The following is a 24,542-nucleotide window of genomic DNA, read 5'->3' on the forward strand; positions in this document are numbered from 1 at the left end:
CAGTCTGGTCCCTTTAATCCCCCAAACCAACCAACCAACCTCTGCTACACTTAGTACCGTGGACTTGGGTATGCCCGAAGTAACTTTTAAGTCTGAAAATTTTTACTCCTATAAAGAACGACATGCTGTGTTTTATTTGCAAAAAACACTTCAATTACACACTTGGGCTGATACTCCGTACTCTTGTATTTCGCTCATTAGGCGGCAGTGCGGAACTTTATCGAATGCCTTACGGAAGTCAAGAAACAAATCAACCCGGGCGCCGGTATCTACAGCTTTCTGGGCCTCGTGTGCGAACAGAGCGATCTAGGTTTCACACGATCGTTGTTTTCGGAACCCATGTTGATTCCTACGGAGGATATTTTCGGTCTCCAGAAAAGTCGTGATACTCTAGCAGAAAACGTGTACCAAAATTTTCCAACAGGCAGACATCAGCGATATACGCCTATTTTTTGGTGCGTCTGTTCTACGACCCTCCTTGAAAACGGCAGTGACACATTTTACAAATCATTGGGGAGTGGACCGAGCGAGGTAACGCAGTGGTTAGCACACTGGACTCGCATTCGGGAGGACGACGGTTCAATCACGCTTCCGGCCATCCTGATTTAGGTTTTCCGTGATTTCCCTAAATCGCTCCAGGCAAATGCCGGGATGGTTCCTTTGAAAGGGCACGGCCGACTTCCTTCCCCGTCCTTCCCTAACCCGTGAGACCGATGACCTCGCAGTTTGGTCTTTCCCCCCCCAAAAACAATCCAAAACTGGGGAGTGGGGACGCTTCGCTTCTCCAGCGAGCCTACGGTATACTGCTGCTAGAAGTACACTCCTGGAAATGGAAAAAAGAACACATTGACACCGGTGTGTCAGACCCACCATACTTGCTCCGGACACTGCGAGAGGGCTGTACAAGCAATGATCACACGCACGGCACAGCGGACACACCAGGAACCGCGGTGTTGGCCGTCGAATGGCGCTAGCTGCGCAGCATTTGTGCACCGCCGCCGTCAGTGTCAGCCAGTTTGCCGTGGCATACGGAGCTCCATCGCAGTCTTTAACACTGGTAGCATGCCGCGACAGCGTGGACGTGAACCGTATGTGCAGTTGACGGACTTTGAGCGAGGGCGTATAGTGGGCATGCGGGAGGCCGGGTGGACGTACCGCCGAATTGCTCAACACGTGGGGCGTGAGGTCTCCACAGTACATCGATGTTGTCGTCAGTGGTCGGCGGAAGGTGCACGTGCCAGTCGACCTGGGACCGGACCGCAGCGACGCACGGATGCACGCCAAGACCGTAGGATCCTACGCAGTGCCGTAGGGGACCGCACAGCCACTTCCCAGCAAATTAGGGACACTGTTGCTCCTGGGGTATCGGCGAGGACCATTCGCAACCGTCCTCATGAAGCTGGGCTACGGTCCCGCACACCGTTAGGCCATCTTCCGCTCACGCCCCAACATCGTGCAGCCCGCCTCCAGTGGTGTCGCGACAGGCGTGAATGGAGGGACGAATGGAGACGTGTCGTCTTCAGCGATGAGAGTCGCTTCTGCCTTGGTGCCAATGATGGTCGTATGCGTGTTTGGCGCCGTGCAGGTGAGCGCCACAATCAGGACTGCATACGACCGAGGCACACAGGGCCAACACCCGGCATCATGGTGTGGGGAGCGATCTCCTACATTGGCCGTACACCACTGGTGATCGTCGAGGGGGCACTGAATAGTGCACGGTACATCCAAACCGTCATCGAACCCATCGTTCTACCATTCCTAGACCGGCAAGGGAACTTGCTGTTCCAACAGGACAATGCACGTCCGCATGTATCCCGTGCCACCCAACGTGCTCTAGAAGGTGTAAGTCAACTACCCTGGCCAGCAAGATCTCCGGATCTGTCCCCCATTGAGCATGTTTGGGACTGGATGAAGCGTCGTCTCACGCGGTCTGCACGTCCAGCACGAACGCTGGTCCAACTGAGGCCCCAGGTAATGGCATGGCAAGCCGTTCCACAGGACTACATACAGCATCTCTACGATCGTCTCCATGGGAGAATAGCAGCCTGCATTGCTGCGAAAGGTGGATATACACTGTACTAGTGCCGACATTGTGCATGCTCTGTTGCCTGTGTCTATGTGCCTGTGGTTCTGTCAGTGTGATCATGTGATGTATCTGACCCCAGGAATGTGTCAATAAAGTTTCCCCTTCCTGGGACAATGAATTCACGGTGTTCTTATTTCAATATCCAGGAGTGTAGTTCGTTCGCGTGCAGTACATAGTCGTATAGAGATCCTGTATTCTTTCCTCAGATGAGCTATTTGAGGTGATTTTCTATCCGTCGGTCACTTACTTCGATGTTACTTTGCCGTTCGTGCAACGATTTGAAGGGCGAGCTGCAGTAGACCTTCCTCAGTGACACAATTTTGCAAGAAGGAATTTTTCAGAGTGTGATTTTCCTATAATTCAGAAAATTAGCGAAACACGTGCACTTGGAATGAAAAATAATTTAGTTTTTCAGTACGAAAAAAGTTTTTATTGAAGTACAGATCTGAACACTTTATTACGTAGGAATCATGTGTTTGTTGGACTATATTTCTTTTCTGTCTCCGGTTAATTGCCTGTTGTGCGTCTCCCTGAAGTGCTAAACAGCAGACTTCCATCACACTGGTATTCCAGCACTCCTGATACCGCCTTTCCACCACTTCGATGTCTCGATGAAAGATGTCACCTTGTTTCCAAATGACACCAACCATATTTTTTGAGAAGGAACTCCAAACGGCTGTTCAAAAAGTGAATTTGGAGGCTCATTAAATAACCTAAATTTCCTGAACATTTCCGACTTGTTGGTTATAACAGGAATATAATATGGGCGGCGTTTGCTGCCTAAAAACTTAACAGTAATCTTCTCGAGTAATTCACAATCCTCTCTCTCTCACTCAGTCATGTTTATGATGCAGGCGGGTAAGTGAGAAACTGTGCGCATTCATATCCGTAAGTCTTTTTATCTGTATCCGGGGGTATCAAAAAATTGTAAACTATTTAAAACCCTTTGGAATTCTGGTGTTATTACGGTAGGCTTGCGTCTCGCCTCAATTTTCGTCTGCTGAATTCGGACCTCGTAATTTATATTTTGCAGACATACGAACGCAGAGGCTGATGAAGACTACATTTTGATACAGCATAGTCAGCCATACTCTCGATTTGGACATTACGTTACAATTCCTTGTCGTGATTAATGAAACGGATTTTGTGAAATTTTCCACACAATATTTATTCAACATCCGTAAGTAAAGTGAAGTCGTGTTACAAGTTGCCACATCTTGCATGCTGGCGTGCACACAAGAGGGCGGAAATGGGGCGATACGCAATGGCAGGCAGCATTGTAGATCGAGCCGATAGCGTCATTCTGCCGCGTCCGTGGTGGGCTGTCTGAGGAAGATGGCCCCAAAAAGATTCAATGTTGTCAATGGGATACGAGCAAGAGGGGGCAAGATTTGACGGTTTGAGCAAATATTCGGCATTCGGATGTTGACGGAGCTTCATGAGCCAGCCACACAGCCTAAAGGCTGCACTATTTATGTTTTCAGTTAGTCTCTCAGCATAAAATCTCTGATTCACTTTTTCAAGAAACTTGCTAACACAAAACTTTCAGTAGGACTATGCAGAGGTAGTCGCAATTACTGCTTTAAAATGGTCAATAGAGGATTCACTATGAGATTGCTTTCTTTATTATTTAGAAAACGTACTACGGCTCGCCATGATACACGATGATTGCGAAATACATGGGAGATTCACCACTGTATCAGGAAACGTAAGTAAATATTTTACTTTAATTACCTGAATATTTCATTGCAGGACAGACAATTCTTCCACATGCTTCAATAATCGTTGTATTAATTGTGCTAGCTGATATTACGGCACTGAATCTCAAAGCATTCGATTAACCTACCTGTCGCCTAAAAGTCTCCCAAGTCTCAAGCTTTCTGTCAGATTAAAACTGTGTGCCGGACAAAGACTCGAACTCGGGACTTGCCTTTCGCTGTACCATCTGAACTACCCAAGCACGACTCATGCCCGGTGCTCACAGCTTTACTTCGAGAGCTTCTGTGAAGTTTGGAAGGTAGGAGGCGTGGTACTTGCAGAAGTAAAGCTGTGAGGACGGAGGATGAGTCGAGCACTTGCTCGCGAAAGGCAAAGGTCCCGAGTTCGAGTCTTGGTCCGGCACACAGTTTTAATCTGATTCTGGAAACTCTCCCAAGTATCATCTAATCTTCTGTCAACTGCTATTCGCTCTCCCATTAATATATTTTCTTCTCTGTTACGTCGTATCAACATCAACAATTTGTCGTAAGATGCAGGTCTCAGCCGGAAACAGTTCTATAAAGTCTTTCGGTCCCGCGTTTATGATTTTAGTCACTAAATTAACATACGACAAGTCGCTTCTCTTTTCAGCTTTTCTCAGACCCATTTCCTAGTTATTTTCTGTTATTTACCGGCTATAGCTAAAATAATTGCGGTACTTGCTTTCTTTTCGTTGTTCAGATCTTAACCGTGGAAAATCTCCTTTCCGACTAACAATATTATTGACGGTGTGATGGTTGCTATAATTTATTGAAGGTTTGACAAACTAGTATTGTCAATAAAAGCCGAACGTGTGCAGGCCCCAGAAGCAGATACAGTGGCTGGGTTCGCACACCCCAGCGTTGCCAGTTCCTAGGGTAAAAGCAACGGCATAGCGTGAGGCATGGGATTGAGGCAGAGTGTACTGGAGACGCTGTAAAACATTACCTCCCCTCCTCTCTCTCTCTCTCTCTCTCTCTCTCTCTCTCTCTCTCTCTGCGCGGAATGGATCACGCAACCGCCTTCTAAAGGCCGATTCACACTTGACGGGACGTCTAGTCACATCACAACATTTCACACACACTCGCACTTCAAATGGCGGCATTCATACAGGCCGTGAATGGGAGGAACGGAACGTCACGTCACGTCACGTCACGTCACCGTCAGAGTTTCTCGCGAAGAAAGTTTTGAAGCTGACGATAGTGGGGGAACTGTGTCGTCATCTGCTAGCATCGAAGTTAACATATGTTCGTCCCGTTCATTAATTTTTATAATAGTATATTTTGTGCTTTTAGTGTCTTCTTAACCTTTACCTTTTATTCTTTCGCCTTGTTTTCGTGGCAAATTGCAAAAGTCCCATAACGACTCGGATGTTTTTTTACATTGCATGCTCTTTCATAAACTATGATTACTTTGGCCCCAAATAAACTTTATCATTGTTAGTTTCTCAATTACGATACTATACTCAGTCTTTTTGTATGGCGGATGGTATCTTCTAACCTCAACTTCACCTTTCGGTCTATACTGGGCTAACAGAATCGACGCGATCCAAACATTTCTCCGTAAAATTTTTTCTCATCTCTGGCAACAGTTTTGCCTTAAATGCCTCATTCTTACAGTTTTTTTTCTATGCGACTTAACGTCTGAGGTCATCAGTCGCCTACAACTTAGAACTACTTAAACCTAACTAATCTAAGGACATCACAAACATCCATGCCCGAGGCAGGATTCGAACCTGCGACCGGAGCGGTCGCTCGGCTCCAGACTGTAGCGCCCAGAACCGCACGGCCACTCCGCCGGCTCATTCTTACAGTACCTACGTACTCTCACCATCAGAACATGCTCTTCGCAATGTCAGTATTCCGAATGAACTATCCCTGTATTGAGGAACTGATGACCTTGCTGTTTAGTCCCTTAAACCCCAATCGACAAACCATCCAACTAGTGTGAATCCGCTAGCGTTTGATGGTGACGTCACGTGGCAGTCTGCTCCTTTAATGTGCATTACTGGTAATTCACTAAGATGTACGCAGCTCTTTATCTAGCGGTTAGTAGTCAGTGTTGCTGTCTCAAAATCCTGGGATCCGAGTTTGCTTCCTAGCTGAAAAAAATCGTTTTAAAGCGATGCATTTCACAATATTATAAGCGTTGCTTAGTGTAATTGTATCAAAGTACAGAGAAACATTGATAACTTGAGTGATTCACATTGAAATTATAACAAATCATCGACACCTCCTTACAAGAACTAGGTGTTGTAATCACCTGATCCGGTCCCTATCATCCATTTATCCGACTTATTACTTAGAGATTTATGAGTTGAACAGATCCGCCTCCCCTCTTCTTCTCTGTCATTAAATCCCAGCAGAGAGGGTCGCTGCTTCCGCTCTTCAAGTCATTGTAGGGAGCGCCTGGTCCCACGTTGTCTCGTCGACCGCTGCAGTCTTCGCCGTAACTCTTGCAAGAGACCCTCTCAAGGCTGTATCACTCGGGCCAGGTGAACCAAGATTTTTTAAAGAGTTGTTACTCCTCCCCCCTCCTCCTTCCTCTACGACGGAGTTATTTATGGCGTATTATATATGTGATATAAAAACTGGAATCAGACCATGAAGCGAAAATGGGTGTCCAAGTGTAGTTTTTATGTACAGTGTGTATCTCTATCAGCGGCTAAATTTGGCACGTGTGAAAGTGTGCGAAAGAAAAGGAGGGATGGGCGCCAAATGGTAAGTCGCTTGTGTGGAAAAATATTCTCCAACCAGTCCTGTCAACAATGCATTTTCCTTCTTCATGATACTGCACATTCAAGCCAACATAGTGCTATTCCTTGCTGAGAGGGTGATTATTGTGATTTCCAAAATAAAAAAAGGTAAAGATCTCATCTACCCAAGATTTGTTCGTAAAATTCACTGCTTTACAAGGTAATGTCCTAGTGGAGGTGGGATGCCGTTGCAATCCTTCGTACTGACTGACCCAACCAGTTATAGTAGGCCTACAATTTAACGTGGACTCCAAACCACGACATAAATAACAATAATCGTCGTACAGTGAGGTGACAAATGTCATGAGATACTTCCTAATATCGTGTCGGAGCTCCTTTTGCCCGGTTTAGCGCAGCAAGTCGGCGTGGCACGGACTGAACAGGTCGTTGGAAGTCCCCTGCAGAAGTATTGAGTAATGCTACCTCTGTAGCCGTTCGTAGCCGCGAAAGTGTTTCCGGTGCAGGATTTTGTGCACGAACTGACCCCTCGATTATGTCCCGTATATGTTCGATGGGATTCATGTCGGGCGATCTGGGTGGCCAGATCATACACTCGAATGGCCCGCAATGTTTTTTTAAACCAGTCACGAACGGTTGTTGCCTGGTGACATGACATCGTTGTCTGGAAACAGGAAGACCATGAAGTATGCAAATGGTCTCCAAATAGCAGAAAATAACCATTTCCAGGATCCAGTCCATTCCATGTAAACGCCGCCCATACCATTATGGAGCCACCGCCAGCTTGCAAGCGCACCGCTGACAACTTGGGTCCATGGCTTCGTGGGATCAGCGCCACGTTCGAACCCTACCATCAGGTCGTATTAGCTGGAATTGGGACTCATCTTATCAGGCCACGGTTTTCCTGTCGTCTACGGTCCAACCTATATGGTCACGAGCCCAGGAGAGAGCTGCTGTTGGCAAAGACACTCGCGTCAGTCGTCTGATGCCGTAGCCCATTAACGCCAAATTTCTCCGCACTGTCCTAACGGACACGTTTGTCGTACGTCCAACATTGATTTCTGCTGTTACTTCACGCAGTGTTGCTTGTCTGTTATTACTGACAACGGTACGCAAACGCCGCTGCTCTCGGTCGGTAAGTGAAGGCCGTCGGTTTTTGCGTTGTCCATGGTGAGACGTAATGTTTGAAATTTGGTGTTCAAGGCGCACTCTTGACATTGTGGATCTCGGAATACTGAATTGCGTAACGATTTCCGAAATTGAAAGTTTCATGTGTTTAGCTCCAACTGCCATTCCGCGTTCAAAGTCTGTTAATTCCCATCGTGTGGCTATAATCATGTTGAAAACATTTTCACACGAGTCACCTGAGTACAAATGACAGATCTGCCAGTGCACTGCCCTTTTATACCTTGTGTATGCGATACTGTCGACATTTGTATATATGCATATTGCTATCCCATGACTTCTGTCGACTCAGTGTAATTGATCACTTGTAATACAGAAGTAGACAGACATCTCAGTACTGTTACTGCCCTTTAACATTTCACCACAAGGCAATTATTATTCCGCGTATTCGCATTTGCACCCTCTGATGTCTGCATTTGATGCAGTCTTTTACTCGCAAAGTCATCATTACTGCGGACATATCGTCGGATATTCGGATTCACACAGATCCCTACATGTTCCGAGAAACATGCCTTCTTTCAGTTATAGAACTTTTATCGGATCCACGATGTTTTTCATAAAACTTTTTCCTCACCAGCCCTGATAGATTTTCTTGCAGGTCAGTGTTTACGGATGAGTGTTGAAGTCTCGCCCTACTATCTCATAGCACCGAAGTATTTGTATGAGTTACTGATTACAGTTGTAGCTCATTGATATTGTAGAAATAGAATATTACTTTCCTGCGTTTTGCGAAGTGTACAGTTTCACATTTTTGAACGTTTAAATCAATTTGGAAGTATCTGCACAACTTTCCAATCTTGTCGGTCTGAGTGCATATTTGTGCAGCTTTTTTTTCAGATAATACTTCAGTGTAGCTAACAGCATCGCATGCGATAAGTTTGACGTTGCTATTGACATTGTCTGCCAAGTCACCAACATACAGCATGTCCAGTGACGTCCCCAAGAGTCTTTTTCCTTGGTCACACCTGGAGTTAGTGCGCAGCTCGTGGTCGTGCGGTAGCGTTCTCGCTTCCCGCGCCCGGGTTCCCGGGTTCGATTCCCGGCGGGGTCAGGGATTTTCTCTGCCTCGTGATGACTGGGTGTTGTGTGATGTCCTTAGGTTAGGTAGGTTTAAGTAGTTCTAAGTTCTAGGGGACTGATGACCATAGATGTTAAGTCCCATAGTGCTCAGAGCCATTTGAACCATTTTTTAGCCTGGAGTTACTTCTACATTTTCTATGGCTGTCCGTTCGAGATAACATGCTGCGTCCTGCTTATACAGTACAAGTTTCGTTTGATACCACGGCAATTGAAAGGACAGCACTGTTTCCGGAGTAACACTTACATTTTCCGTTTAAAGAAACTGTTTGCTAAGTTCAGCTGATCTTCCTCTGATAGAATTAAGTTGTTGTCGGCAAACCTCATAGTTGTTATTTCTTCTCCCTGGACTAAATAAAGGTGCACTTTTATTATAACCAACTGCTGATACCAAGGGCGCTCATGGGCTAGGTGAGGGCGGGGGGGGGGGGGGGGGGGTGCATACCCACGCCCCCTTCCTAAGTTTCAGGCAAATGAAAAAATTAGTGTTGTCAGGAGTATTTCTTTTAAAAACTGATTATAAGTTGGTATTATGCAGGTTTTTAACAGTTTCGCGGTGTACCAAGCGTTTTAAAGCACATCACCGAATTTTGGTGCAGACAAATGATAGTGTACGATTGATTGAGTTTTTATGCAATCTTCTCTAGACGCTACCTCTCTATTCTATTCGGTGATTGATTTATAAGGTTATTCACCTGTCTGTAGATATAAACGTAGCACGGGTGAACCAGCGGAATACAGTTTGGAGGAATTGGTTTAATACTGCACGTTCGCAGACGATTTCCATCTTGAAAAGTTAGGTGTACATGAAAAACAAATACAGCACCGGCGGCAAGATTCGATCCACAGTCTTATGCAGCTAAGGGCTTACTCGGTCGGCTGCAGACTCGTTGAATAGTAGCAATCTTACAAAGCATATAACTGAGCGTAGAAGTTTCTAACTCATTTTCACGAGAATGGTCGGGAGTTGCTCCTTCCTCTTACGTATGTTGAAGTCCTATCCGTCCACTGCACATGCTATTAATCTGAATAAAATCGGCGAGGGGAAGTTCGTACTGTAGAATAACATCGAGGATAGGCTACAACCTGTCTCATGCCCTTCTCAGCTACTGCTCTCCTTTCATGTCCTTCGACTCTTGCAACTGCAGTCTGGCTTCTGCACAGATTGTAGATAACAATTCGCTCCCAGTGTTTTATCCCCGCTACCTTTAGAATTTCAAGGAATATATTTGTCAGTATTGTCAAATGCTCTCCCTAACTCTTCAAATTTTGTAAGTTTATTCTTTTTAAACCTGTCTTATATAAGTCATAGCATCAATATTGCCTTGTGTGTTTGTACATGTTTCCGAGCCCAACTCATCTTCCACGAGGTCGGCTTCTATGTCTTGCCATTCTTCTGTAAGTAATTCGTTTTACTATTTTGCAGCCGTTACATATTAGAATGATGGTTTGGCAACGTTCATAAATGTTAGCGACTGTTTCCTTTGGAACTGGGTTTATTGGACGTCTGAGAGTATTTCGTCTGTCTGCAAAGTTTTAACATTCAGGTGGAATTGTTTTGTCGTTGTTGATTCTCCCACGGTTTTCAACAGTAGTAAAGAATTATTGTCTACTCCATATGCTGTATTTCATCTTATGGTCCTACGAGAACTTGACAGAACATAGAAAGACCTATATTCTACCTCATCTTCATGTACTTCGTCATATTTTTCCATAATGTTATCTTCACGTTCATTTCATTTCATTTCTTGCACTTTTCAGCTCTCTCATTGCTTAGCCCTGGCTCTCCTCTTGAAGTATTGATATTCATACAACTGCTTCTTTTTTCTCAAAATGTCTCTTCATTTTTCATATCGGAGCTATCTACATTTTTCGTAGTCGCCCAAGCTTCTACAGTTCGTTTCTGTGCAAAACCTGAAATGTTATATGGAAAACCAACTTCAGAAACGGATGTAACATTCCTTCTTTTGCTTAAACATGATTTCGTTCGAGGCGCTGAATTTGACATGAAACCACGGATTATGGACACAGGCGCGCCTTTTCATCTGAAGGACATATTTCTCGGTGCTCGGTAGTGTATTTGATTCCTCTCTGTTCTCGAGCACAAAAGTTATTGTTTCTTCGATGTTCTCGGCTCAGCTCGTCACTACATAAAATACAGCCCCTGGCGGACTATTTCTGGCATCAGTAAATTGTGTGTAAAAGTGCCAAAGTCAAGTTGCATAAGTTATAGTTCAAATAGGCGTTTCAGGGGAGTTATACCATCACTGGTGATAGTGCACCTTCCCTAAGCCCTTTAGTGAAAGTGAATTATTGATTCCAATTTTGTCAAACAATACACATTTACTAGGGTTAGTGCACCTTCACCGCCAAGGGGTAAGTAATGTGAACCATGGTTGCAATAACAAAAAAAAGTCATTTATATCAAATTTGTTTATTGTAACACGGATATGCATCATGGCACTTAGAGTTGCAAAACACAGTTTTCTTTTTGCAAAAGCATCTCAGTGGCCGCTTCCTGTCGATTGAGACGTTGCAACTGGCCTCAGGGGAACAGCTATCACTGCTGGAACTTTCTCCTCTGAGATTATAATACTGTTTACGATGTTAGTCATCAGTACGAAGGCAACCGCTGCACAATCGTAATCATGGTGTTCTCGCACGCGCTGGGTAACCAGCATCAGCAGCGAACAACCGCTGCGTAATGAAGTCACGTATCGACTGCTTGCGAACACACACGAATGTGCGGCGCACGAGCTGTTTTACGTAGCAGCCGCGCTCAGTCGATATGCGGCTTAAAAGGACAAGTACTGAACTGCGACCTGAACTAAGATGGAGATGGCAAACCGAATATGTCAAAGAAACAAAATGGAGATGGCAAACCGAATGTAGTGCGAAGTCACGCTTTCAGTCATAAGTAAGGTTCATTTGACAGTGTTGTGTTAACAATTATGACAAGAAAAATATCAGCTGCTAAAGACTCACCACGTGCATCAGGAGGGCGACAGAAAATGAGTGTCCAGGAGGTGCAGAAATCAGCCTTCTACGAGATGCATCTATTACATTTCACAAAATCAACATCGTCGACATCTAACTAATGATAAAAAAAACCTCAAAGATTAACCTGCTCCATGAACACTGAATGAAAAATCACACACCATAGTGACCACAAAGGCTCGCACCATCAAGATCGAAGGCGAACTCCTTGGAAGTTACAAACCGTGCAGGACGTTCAGCTGGTATTCACTCTTAAAGAATGCGTGTAGGATCATATTGGTGTAACGGGGTGATGATAACTGATGGAACTTGATGACATGCAACCAAATACGAAACAGTCAGTCGTGGAGCCTATCGTGAAACTGACTATCCTTTAAGGCGTAGCTGCAGATAGTGCGATAGTGTGTCTTGTAGGCACCAGGAAAACAGACACCGAGAGGCTGAATTGTCCAGTGGTTGCAGGTGGTATGAACTGCAATGTCATACAATTTTTTGGAGGAATTGTTCGCTCTGAAGGAGTATGATTTTTATACGCAGACCAGTAGTCAAGAAAAAGAAATTTATTTCGATCAGCTGTTGGCCACATGCAGTGGTCATGCCATTGTAGTATTTCTCTTATACCCACTTTGCCACTCAATCAACTCAATCATTGACTTGTGAAACTTCAACTCTTTCGGCATACATCAAATTTTGTCCGAAGTTTTGCACGCACGAAAGATTTGCGCCGAAAAACCTCACAACTGAGCGGAAGGACACTCCAAGAAACGTGTGCGTCGATCTTCTTGAGAGGACTTCTGATGACCACGAATAGTTCAATCGTGAGGTCACAGGTGATGAATCATGGATTTTTGTAGTGCGATCCTAAGACAAAGCGGCAAAGTGAAGAGTGATATATTCAGACATCTCTTTGACCGGAAAAATCCCAAATGAGCAAATCAAAGATTGAAACAATGCTGATTTTCTTTGTTAACAGGAGGAGTATTATGAGTAAAGAATTTGTTCCTCTAGGACAAGCATTCAACCAAGTGTTTTACAAAGATGTCCTTGAAAGGCTCAGGAAAAGCGTGAATCGAGTGAGACCGGACATTGCAGAGAAGTGTATGCTTCATCATGACAACGCCCCATGTCACACGGCCACTTCCATCACGGAATTTTTTATCTCACAAGACGTTCCTCTTGTTCCACAACCTGATCTGAGTCACTGTGACTTTTTCCCGAAACTGAAAAATGCTTTAAAAGGATTTCATTTAGGGATTCTGGAGAACATTGAAAAGAATATGACCGACATGTTAAGGGCACTACCAGTTGAAACCTTTCAGCGCTGCTGGCAAGACTGGGAACGACTCCTCCTGCGTATAGCTGCCGAAGGAAACTGCATTAGTGGGGACAATATCGTTGTTTGAAAAAATTAACAAGTTCGATAGATAAAAAAATCACTCGCATTACTTTTCTCACACACCTCGTATACCTTCACTAGTGGATGTGTGTTTTTCAATTTGTTAAGATTTCACTGATTATTTTAGTGATGGTATACATGCACTAGGGAAGGTTTGTCTTCCGTAACCATCCACTTCGGCTCTTGCAGATACTCAGCAACATATAATACACATGTAATATCGATTTTCTGCTTCAGTCACTGTCCATTACGCGTTAGGTGGTCTAAGAGGGGGGCGGAGGGGCGGTCCACCATAGGCTTATGGTATTGGCAGGGGAGGGGGGGCGGGGTCTCTCCAGATCTCTAGGGTCCATTGTTCAGTAAATAAGACACAGTTTGGAGTTACAAGCCCCATACATTTATAAAATATAAACATAGATACGTACTTATGTTTTATCAGGTCATACCAATTGGCAGTGGGTGTTTTCAGATTGTTTTGAAATTTTGTGAAACGTTGTACGAAACTTAAAAACTGAAGAATAATAACCAATTGTGTGCTACATGCAGGATTTTATATGCGACGTTTTTTGGTACCTATGCTATCCACACAGGAGTACTATCAGTACGGCTTAACAAATACACACATAAATGCAGCGAAGGGCTTGCCAGTCATTTATTAATTTTTAATTCAACTAGATGGACTCGAGGATATGTCAAAAAATATAGATTAATAGCTGGAAAAGATAGGCTGCATATTGCATTGTACAGGGCTCAAGATCAGGACGCCGCGCGATAGGCGCCGCCTCCCCATGATTCGCGCGGTTCCCCCCCCCCCCCCCCCTCCCCCTTTCCCCTTCCGAGGTTCGAGTCCACCCTCGGGCATGGTTGTGAGTGTTGTCCTTAGTGTAAGTTGGTTAAGTTAGATTAAGTAGTGTGTAAGCCAAGGGACCGATGACCTCAGCAGTTTGCTCCCATAGGAACTTACCACAGATTATAAATTATAAGATCAGGACAATGCCGCGTCCTTGTCAGGCATATGTGTAAGACTACAACGAAAAATTTGAGAAATCAGTTGAAACGCTTTGTTCAGACTCTGTGCTAATCATTCTTTAAATCTGTGTGGAATTCATATACCCTCATATGCTCCCTCTAGCATCACCTGCTTTGGAGCTATAGACAAGTTATATGTCTTTTTCTCGGCTGCTACATTTAGGTGGGAAAAAGTTTAAAATCATTGTCTGATACGTATAGGAGCGTTCATTACAATTCAGTCAGTCATAAAAGAAAACATGGAAACCCTTGTGAGTATGTTGGAAGACATGCAAGATCCAATTGAGGCAGACTTTGATACTAGATCTGCAACAACCTTGTTCCTTCCAACTAACTGCACGTGGTTTTACCTTTTTGACCTACATCATTCTTTGGCACACGATACTGGAGGAAGTAAATCTAGTCCAACATATCTACAGTCTCCAAAAATGTCTTTGAATAAATGCTGCTCAGGTTATGAACCCTGCGTGAAATATTAGGCACCGAAAGAACTACAGTTATAGACACTGCTGTTACTTTTCACCATAAAAAATGCAATGATATGGACATTAACATTGATCGATGAGGAAGGAGGAGGTAAACAAAACAATACTGGATGAACTAGCTCGTGACGTTCGATAATCGATTCAAAAAGTAGTTGAATGCATAGACATCCTATACAAGAACTTTCACAATGGTACACAGCCATGAAGGAAATCACCAAAATTTTCCAGATAACTGAAACAAAATTTATATTGATGCTTCCGATGATGCTCTGGCTGTACCGTGGAGAATCTGGTAGAAATTTACTACGAGTTTGATATGGTGCAGGTGCTGCAAGAAATAAAAAGGTATTGTAGCCATCTACTTGCTGCTACATGCATGGCCCAATAAATCCTACAATTTATATTTAAATAGAGCCTCAGTGAGTCATTATCATGTACATCACTTATAATTCAGTACTTCTTCGCCTTTTGTGTCTGTCTTATCATCCGAGAGAAGTTTTTCTAAACTGAAACTAATAAATTATGTTCACTCTACCATGAATCAAGAACGACTAGCCAATCAGTCCATCTTGTCAGCGGAAAGAAAAGCTTCAAATAAAATAAATTTGGATGAAGTTGTTGAATATCAATAAAATAAAGGCACGAAAACATGTACTCTAATAATAACAGTAATAACTACTACCTCGTACAAAGGTCACGAAAGTAACAGAATTGTAATTGTACAAGCTTTGTTTCCAGAGGTATAAAAGAGGTAATTTTCTTATTCTATTATTTATTACTCATTTACACTGTGTCTGAAGGTTGCTATGCTACATGCTGATTCGTGGTCTAAGATTCTCACCTACAGCTTCAAGTATTTGTATTACAATTATTAGAGCGTGGAGCACACACATTATAAATACTTGATTTTTTGTCAGCCATTACATCTGTGTTATTCATTTTTTACGAAATGTTCATTACAAATACATAAACTGTGGGACTCGTTTAGTTTGCCCCCCCCCCCCCCCCCCCCCAGCGATCGTCGGGCTTAGTCCACCACTGCTGATGCCATCATTGTTACAGATTTCTTTCTGTTTACATTTGGAATTCCCTTTGTTACATATACATGTACATCTTACGTACTTTTGGCGTGCAACAGTGAGACAAATGCATCGTCAGGAGAGCATACGGGAAGTGTGGTAGGACCATTCTTGTTCTATATATGCAAGGTGGAACTAGTGCAAATGCAAAACCATTTACCATACGGGTTCCAAACTTTATGCACTGACGCTAAGGCTGTGCGCTGCGGGATTTGCGTTGTTGGTAGTGTTAGTGTCATGACTTGCTATTAGGCGCCGGTACTGGTACGGCGACATGTAGTTGAAACATAAGCACCCGTATGTATTGCAGTTGCAGACAGCATGGATCTGGACAAGGCGAGCAGGGTTTTTCTCGTAAAGCTGTTTTACCACAACAACAGCAATTGTGCTGCTGCTCTTCGCAAATATCGACACATTAACGCAATATGGAGAAGTCCACTTTTCGCTCCAGGGTTGAAGAACAAGATTTGGAAGTTCAAATTAACTGTTTTTTGGGAATAATTCCTGGGGGTGCCGACTGTCAATTGCACCAAAGATTGTTGAAGTTTCTATTGTCATGGCTGAGAATACTGTACGCAGTGCGCGACCTTCAAGCAGTAAACGAGCTGTGTCTTGACAGCTGAACATTGCACAAGTTTTTCTACCATGTTTCGTTGTCCCACAATCTTTCGTTTTTCACGGAGTCCCTCTCAAGTAGCGTAAGTTTAATTATAATCGCCCTGCACATAGGCAACTTGATGGATAGGGTGATCAGTAATCTCTGACTGTTTGCTGACGACGTTTTAGTATATGGCAAAGTGTCACTGAGAGATTGTATGAGGATACAAGATGACCTGCATAGAATTTATATTTGGTGTGATGAAAAGCAACTTTCCCTAAACGTGGGAAAATGTAGGTTAATGCAGATGAGTAGGAAACACAATCCCGTAATATTTGAATACAGTATTAGTGGTATGCTGCTTGACACAAAAACATTGATTCTATATCAAAGTGTAACATTGCAAAGCAACATGAAATGGAACAGCATGTAAAGTCAGTTGTAGGGAAGTCGAATGGTCGACTGACTTTCGTTTATTGAGAATTCGAGGTAAAGGTTGCTCTTCTCTAAAGTAGACTGCTTACAGAACACTTATGCAACCCACTCTTGAGTGCTGCCCATTTGTTTGGGGCCCCCGCCAGGTCGGCAGAATGGAAGACGTCAAAAGAATACAGAAGCTTGCTGATAGATTTGTTACTGGTAGGCTCTATCTACACGCTAGTATAACGGAAGTGCTCCGTGAACCCAAATGGGATTCCCTGGAGGGAAGAGGCAGACTGCAGATAGATTCTACAGTCATCCGTGTAAATCTCGTGTGATCCCTACGAAGAGAAAGTATTACAAATCAATATTCGTGCAAAATAATATACACAGTCCCTTTTTCCTTCAAGCCATTTGCTAGTGCAAAAGGAAAAGCGGATTACTAACAGAAGTACAAGCTAACATCCGCCACGCACTGTATGTATGTAGACGTAGATATGTGTGTTCTTGTACGAGTGATGGTAAGTTTACCTTAATATTGGAACATTGAAATGTATTTAACACATTTTTACATAAACCTAAAAATTTGTAAACCTTGCAAATTATTCTTATTTTTCCGGAATTTGTGCATCCCAACTTTCTGCGCCTAGTGTTATCCCATTTGAAAGTTTTCTCGATATTTGGAAATCGTTTAATAGAGGTGGAACGTGGGTATCGTCCCAGTATTCACCCAGTCAAACATTGGAAACCGCCTAAAAACTGCATCCATGCTGGCAGCGCCGGCTTTAGGGTGGGGCGACTGGGGCGGTCGCCCAGGGCGCCGGGGCCCAAGGGGCGCCACGTACTAAACGCATGTAAAAAAAAATTACAATTTACAGTCACCCATTTCGCGAAACTAAAATATTATTCAGTCTCATTCAACATACGTCGCTAATCTCACGAATGCGCGATGAATTCGGGGTAGCAGAAGAGAAATCATGCTGAATGCAATCTTCGCATTGTCTGCAACCATCCATGTTTGACGCGGGCTAGCACGGGCTCTACCAAAGCACCTCTCTTATTTGTTTCAAGAACTGCAACAAGGAAGAGCCCATGCAGCCGCACCATCTCTCGTTTACAACAGAAACTACCGGTCGCTCCAAATAAAAGAAAATACAGACTGTGAAATATACATTACATTACGATTTAATTAATACGAATGTATTTATATCGAATATTTGTGACTTAATGACTCATGTACATTAATTAATAGATCATGCAATGCGTGCACTGCATTCATAGAGAATTCTCCTCTAACTTACTGAAATAATACAGCGCCACACAATGTTTGTTAGACTGCATATGTTGGCAGCGCTACGATTTGCACCCGCATGTCAGTAATTGTCAGTAAGAGTCGGAGGCAGCGGTCATGTTTTCGTGGCTGAATAATTGTGAGTGAAACGAGTGTCGTGACTATGTCAACATTTTAATTTTCTGGTATGTGCGAAAAACATTTTTATCTTTCAGTTCAGGTTTTTTTCTAGTTACGTCTACTGATAGGTGAATTTCTTTATTTGTTATAGATCGAATATTGTGGTCGCGAAATAGAGCATTGTCCAAGCAATAATTTGTCAAATTATTAAATCATGCCAGAAGAAAAGGAAATGATTAAAAAAAAGCTTTCTGGTTCAGAAAATCGGAAAAGAAAAGCTGAAAAAGAAAAAGTTCTTGAAGAAACTAAAAAGCACATGAATATTTGTAAGTACCTCAAAGGAAATTCTAAGGCAAATACTTCAGATATTGAATCAAAAGTCCATTTATCAGCAAATATTTCTTCAGACTGTGAACAATTATACACAAAAAATATACAATCACCTATTGAAGGTGATCAAATTGACCAGCACAGTACATCTTTGCATGAATCCTCTGATATTTCTCCAAGTCAAAATCAACACATGACATCTGTGGTCGATGAAAGTATCAACGTTCTTGCAATAAAAGAATACAATGTTTCTGATGTAGGTACGTGGCCAAAAGTACTTAATGCTAGAGATATAGATCGCATTATAATATGTGGACCCTCACAAGTATGTCTAAATAACTTTCCAAAAGATGAAAATGGGCGTCATTTCCCTTCAACTCATTACACAAGAAAACTATCAAACGAAGAAACTATCAGACGACGGTGGCTAGTATATTCTGTATCAAACGACAGTGTCTTTTGCTTTTGTTGTCGACTGTTTGATTTAAAGTCAACTACTAATTTGACTACCACTGTGGGTTTCAGAAATTGGAAACTTCTAAGTGAAGCTCTGAAACTGCATGAAAATAGTCCTAACCACAAAAAAGCATTTACTCAATGGACTGAAGCTGAAATCAGGTTTAAAGCTGGATTAACTGTTGACAAGGAAGAACAAAAGCTAATTTCTAAAGAAAGTTTACGATGGAGCAATGCGCTTCAAAGATTGATGCACATTACTTTGTATTTGGCTGAAAATAATATGGCATTCAGAGGGTTATCAGATAAATTATTTACCCCAAATAATGGAAAATTCTTAGGTCTTGTACAGTTATTGGCAAAGTTTGATCCAGTCATGGAAGAGCACGTCAGACTGGCATTGAATGGTGATTTGGCTGACCATTATTGCGGCAAAAATATACAAAATGAATTAATAGAACTCATGGCATCACACGTTATGTCTACAATCGTATCCCGCATAAAGGGTTCAAAGTATTATGCAATCATAGCTGACTGTACTCCAGATATAAGCCACAAAGAACAACTTTCGATAACTTTAAGATGCGCCGACATAACAGAGAATGGCGTAAGTGTAAAAGAACATTTCATCTCATTTCTGCAAATAGATGATACAACCGGTGAAGGCCTCACAGAAAGCATTTTAAAAACATTGAGTTATCTTGACCTTAACATTAATGACTGCAGAGGACAGGGCTACGATAACGGCGCGAACATGAAGGGGAAAAATAAAGGCGTCCAGAACAGAATTAAGAAGTTAAATCCACTAGCTTTTTTTGTGCCATGTGGATGCCATAGTTATAATTTGGTATTGTGTGATGCGGCAAAATCATCAGTAAAATCCGTGACACTGTTCGGAATGTTACAAAAAATGTTTAATCTATTTGCTGGATCGGTAAATAGATGGAAAATTTTGACCGACCATTTGAAGATATACACCCTGAAAAATGTAAGTGACACACGCTGGGAAGCTCGAATTGATAGCGTCAAAGCGGTTCGTTATCAATTATGCGAAATACATGACGCTTTGGTTTCCTTGGCCGATGCTACTGAACAAAGCGATGCTGCGGTGTCACACGAAGCGACAACACTAGGAGGACAATTAAAAGACTTCCGCTTCATTGTTTCTCTCGTGACATGGTATGATGTTCTGTTTCAAATTAACGTTGTGAGTAAAGCAAGTCAGTCACCCACAATCAACTTTGTCCAGTTTATGGGAATCCTTGACAAATGTTGCTCTTATTTGGAAACATATAGACAAACAGGTTTCGAACAAGCTATTGTAACAGCAACTGAACTGGCTTCGGATCTTGATACGCAGCCATTATTTAAACCACAAATGCGATTAAGACGTATTAAACGCAGGCCGGGTGAAGAGGCTGTTGATGATCAAATAACTGACCCAAAAGAGAAGTTTAAAGTAGAGTTTTCAATGCACTGTTGGACACCGTGCACATATCCATGAAAGAAAGATTTGAACAGATGCAAGAATTTTCTGCGACGTGGAGTTTCTTGTTTGACATTAAAAAAAATCAAAATAAAGAAGAACTAATACAATGATGTTCTAAATTAAAAGAAAAGTTAACTGTCAACATGAAGTCAGATATTGATGGAAATTTGCTGTGCGACGAAATTTTAGGCCTGCAACACTATCTCGAAGACAGCCAGGCAACGCCTATTGAAGCCTTAAACTTCATAAAAAAGCATAATCTTCAAGAGTTATATCCCAACATCTGGATAAAGTTACGTATTTTGCTAACAATACCAGTGACTGTCGCAAGCGGCGAACGCAGTTTTTCCAAACTGAAGTTAATAAATACGTACTTGCGGTCTACAATGTCTCAAACAAGACTAACTAGTTTGGCCTCACTGTCCATTGAAAATGAAGTTGCAGAAAACCTGGACTTTGCTAATCTGATCAGAGACTTTGCCGACAGAAAAGCGAGAAAAGTAAAATTTTAGTCGTTTATAATTGTTTTTCATTAGGCGTAATATGTTTTGTGTTCAGATGACTGACAGAAAATATAGGTTTATGGCTTACAGTTATATTAAATTCAATAAAAATATGGTACCCAATTCAAAATTAGTGTTTTTTCGTTATACATATTACCTCCTATATATCAAAATCAATTGTTGTGTGTTAGTCTCACCAAAACAAAGAAATGGCGTGACCAATTTGAATAATTTTTGTTTTGTTTTGTTCGCTTTAGTACAGGGGTGCTTCAGAAAAGAAAAGAAATATTTGGGATATACGAGCCTGTTTCAACCACATTTTACGCATCTTTTCTTTGTTTGGAAGACGCAAAAACAATTTTCTGGAGTTGTTGTAGATGTACAGTGCAGTACTACGCAATATTTTTAGACAATTTCCCAAAACGTGAATGCCCAAACAATATATCACTGCTATACTGACTGTTACGGCAGCGACAGCAGCATGCTGGACTGACGTCACAGGCTACACAAGACTCACATGGAGCGTCTTAGCGGGCTTTCAGATTATTTGGATTTCATTTCCATTTAAAAAAATAAAATACTCAAATTTACGATGGAAAAAACCATGTTATGATCATAAGATGACGCCATTAACCACTTAAGACGATTTCTAGAAAACAGTCAAATACCGTGTTGCAAAGCACTGCCAGGTTCGCTATTTATACAATAAAGGGCGCCAACTGGACGACTCGCCCGGGGCACCTGGATGGCTAAGGCCGGCCCTGCATGCTGGCCAGCACACCGGCCCTCGTCGTTGTACGCGGCTTCGGTTCTGGGCCAGCGCGCCTCCGCGAATCCCAGAACCGGCGTGCTAACGCGCGTGGCTACCAAGCCTGGCACAGTATTGTTCCCAAATTTTAACTTGTCACATCATCGCTGGGGTGTGGTGATCGCAGTACTGTTAGTCGTTTAAATTTTTGCTGTCACAATCACAAATGTATTTTTAATTACATATGATTGGTTTCAACGTCATATGCACTATTATCAGATATAAAATGCTTGGCAACAAATTGCACGTAAATGCACAATTATAAACACATTATCCTTCCAAATGGCGCATTCTACATCTACTCATAATGCTGACATGTTGCTTCCACTGTTTAAAACTCTTAATGTTTTCCTGTGGTCGGTGATGGTGTTAACGCATATTTGTACGTCACAGTGAGGAGACTGATAGCTTTATAGATTTTTATGTGTTGTTTGTTACTTCTCTTGCGAAGAGTAATAACGACACCATTATTCCATTATTTTGGGAATTTGTACTTTTACAAATGTTTTGTAGAAAAATTTTGCACGTACCTTTTGTATAATTTTCTCTCCACCTTTAAACATCTCTATAGAAATATCATAATCCCTGGTGTCTTCTTCACACCTCATATTGCTTTTTAGATCTTATCCGGCATTACTTCAGAACTGCTACTAATTTCTTTGTTAACTATGTGTTTTTACCTATCAAAACACTTGAAGAAATCTTAAGATTACATAACTTTCTCTCTGTATGTATATGCAAAAAAACCTTTCAATGTTGTAAAAAACATACATTTTTCACAACTGTCGAAACGAGATATGACATTCTTATCTCACAATCAGCGCAGCATGCCACAGTTACTGCACAAAATTTGATCAGAAGGAAGTGCAGCTGATGCTTAATGGTGGCTTTACTATGGAAAAATGGTGTGTATTTAAGTAAATAGTGACCGAGGCATAAAGTAGATGTTACTTTCACATTATCGTCAGTACTCGATAAGATGTCTCGTTATGAACGATGGATTTATATCGTCTATTCGTGTATAGCAAATGCAGGCCTTTATAACTCTAATACTGTTATTTCGTGTTTGTTTCAGTTGAAGAAGTACAGAGGAAGTGGAAGTCTATCAGAGATTATTACACGCGGGAGAAGAGAAGAGAAGCGGATGGCCTTTGTTCAATACCTTCAAACAGACTAAAGAGAAATCCATATTTTGAGTTGATGACTTTTTTCCAGCCATCGAGAAGATCAACAAAATCGTTGGTGAAGTACCAGCATGAACCATCTGAAGAATATGTTACCGAAGAATTAAGTGAGGACTTCACAGAAGGGTTCAGCAACCAGTCACAAGAAGCAACTCAACTGCAGGGGTACTCGCTACAGGAGGTTCCAACGAAAAAACGTAGAGCTATTAGCTATACAGAAAGCACAGACGAAGTTGAGGCATATTACCAGGAAACAACTGCAGATGTCGACGCTAACAAAAGCTTCTTGCTGTCTTTTGTACCTGAAATGCAGAGAATGACAGAACGTCAAAATTTTGAATTTCGTATGGCAATAATGAACGCATTAAACAAGATTGTGTACCAAATACCTGCGGACTCGGGAAACTCTTAATAATTTGGAATGTATTACATGTAGCATTCTTGCGACTGTTTACAGTTTAACCAAACTTCTGGCTAAGCTTGCTACTTCAAAATAATACGACCATTTTCTTGGCATAGAACTTGTAACGACTGAAAGTACATTGCAATTGTAACTATTTTGTAATAAAATAAATGAAAATTCATACAAAAGAAACATGAATATCAATGTGAACCACTCCATACCAGCAACTAATTTTGGTGTTTTCGCGAGTATCTTCATATTATTCTGATCTCGGCTTCAGAAATAAGTGCCCTGTTTAACCATTAGTTAAGTTGCAGTATAACCTAGAAACAGTATAAGGAATTTATTAGTAATTGTGAATTACTGTTATCCGCTGTACGGTGAATTGCAACTATCCTTTTTATAATATTGTCGTTATTCCATCCTGCATTTTCCATTGTTTGATTTTACTCAAATAATATGAAATTGCTGGCACTGATAAAATTCACTAAACATCAACTCACAAAATGACTAAATTAAACTAAAAGAAACTCAACAATTCTCCATGTTTTCTAGTTTCTTATAAAAATCAGGAAACATACAAAAATAATCCATTAATTTATATTGAAGAAAGATAATAACAATAGGTATCACTATAATACCTTTCGTTCAGTACTATAAACACTTTTACCACCATCAATGTTATGACCTGGCATTTTGAAGCATTTTTTTATTTCCCCTTGGCTTGTCAGTTATGAGTTACATCTGGAACAGCAATATCTTGAGTAATAATAATAATAATAATAATAATTTGCTGTAGTCTGCTAGAATAGCAAGAGTACAATACTTACATGCCTCTTCTCCAGGGCTGCAGTATATTGATGATATCACTTGCTTTGCCTATCAGAAAGTGTGCAGATAGCAGTTAAGTGACTTTACTTAAAACAATAAACTAGATGGCATGGCCCTTTAAGCTGACTCATTACTATTCCCACATAATAACACAGGTTCTCTAAGCACACATGTGAATGACCTATTAAAAGTAACTGTGTTTTAAAATATTCAAGTAAGATTCTCAGGTACTGGATTCTTTCAGGGTAACTCACACATTTTAGTTATATACTCTGTTCATAATAAGAATAAACCTAATGTAAACGTTACACCATGTATTATTCCG

At 41.8% G+C, this 24,542-nt stretch overlaps 1 protein-coding gene across 1 annotated transcript in view; it reads left to right on the plus strand.

Annotated features, from left to right (window-relative positions):
* The window catches only part of LOC126419897 (uncharacterized), a 38,758-nt gene extending 15,180 nt beyond the window's left edge, over positions 1 to 23,578 (plus strand). The window contains exon 2 of the mRNA XM_050087161.1: positions 22,875 to 23,578. Coding sequence (XP_049943118.1) covers positions 22,875 to 23,395 — 521 coding nt within the window. The 3' untranslated portion in view covers positions 23,396 to 23,578. The remainder of the gene's footprint in view (positions 1 to 22,874) is intronic.
* Positions 23,579 to 24,542: the final 964 nt, after the last annotated feature.

Source organism: Schistocerca serialis, chromosome 9 (assembly GCF_023864345.2).
Source record: "Schistocerca serialis cubense isolate TAMUIC-IGC-003099 chromosome 9, iqSchSeri2.2, whole genome shotgun sequence".
Lineage (NCBI taxonomy): Eukaryota > Metazoa > Arthropoda > Insecta > Orthoptera > Acrididae > Schistocerca > Schistocerca serialis.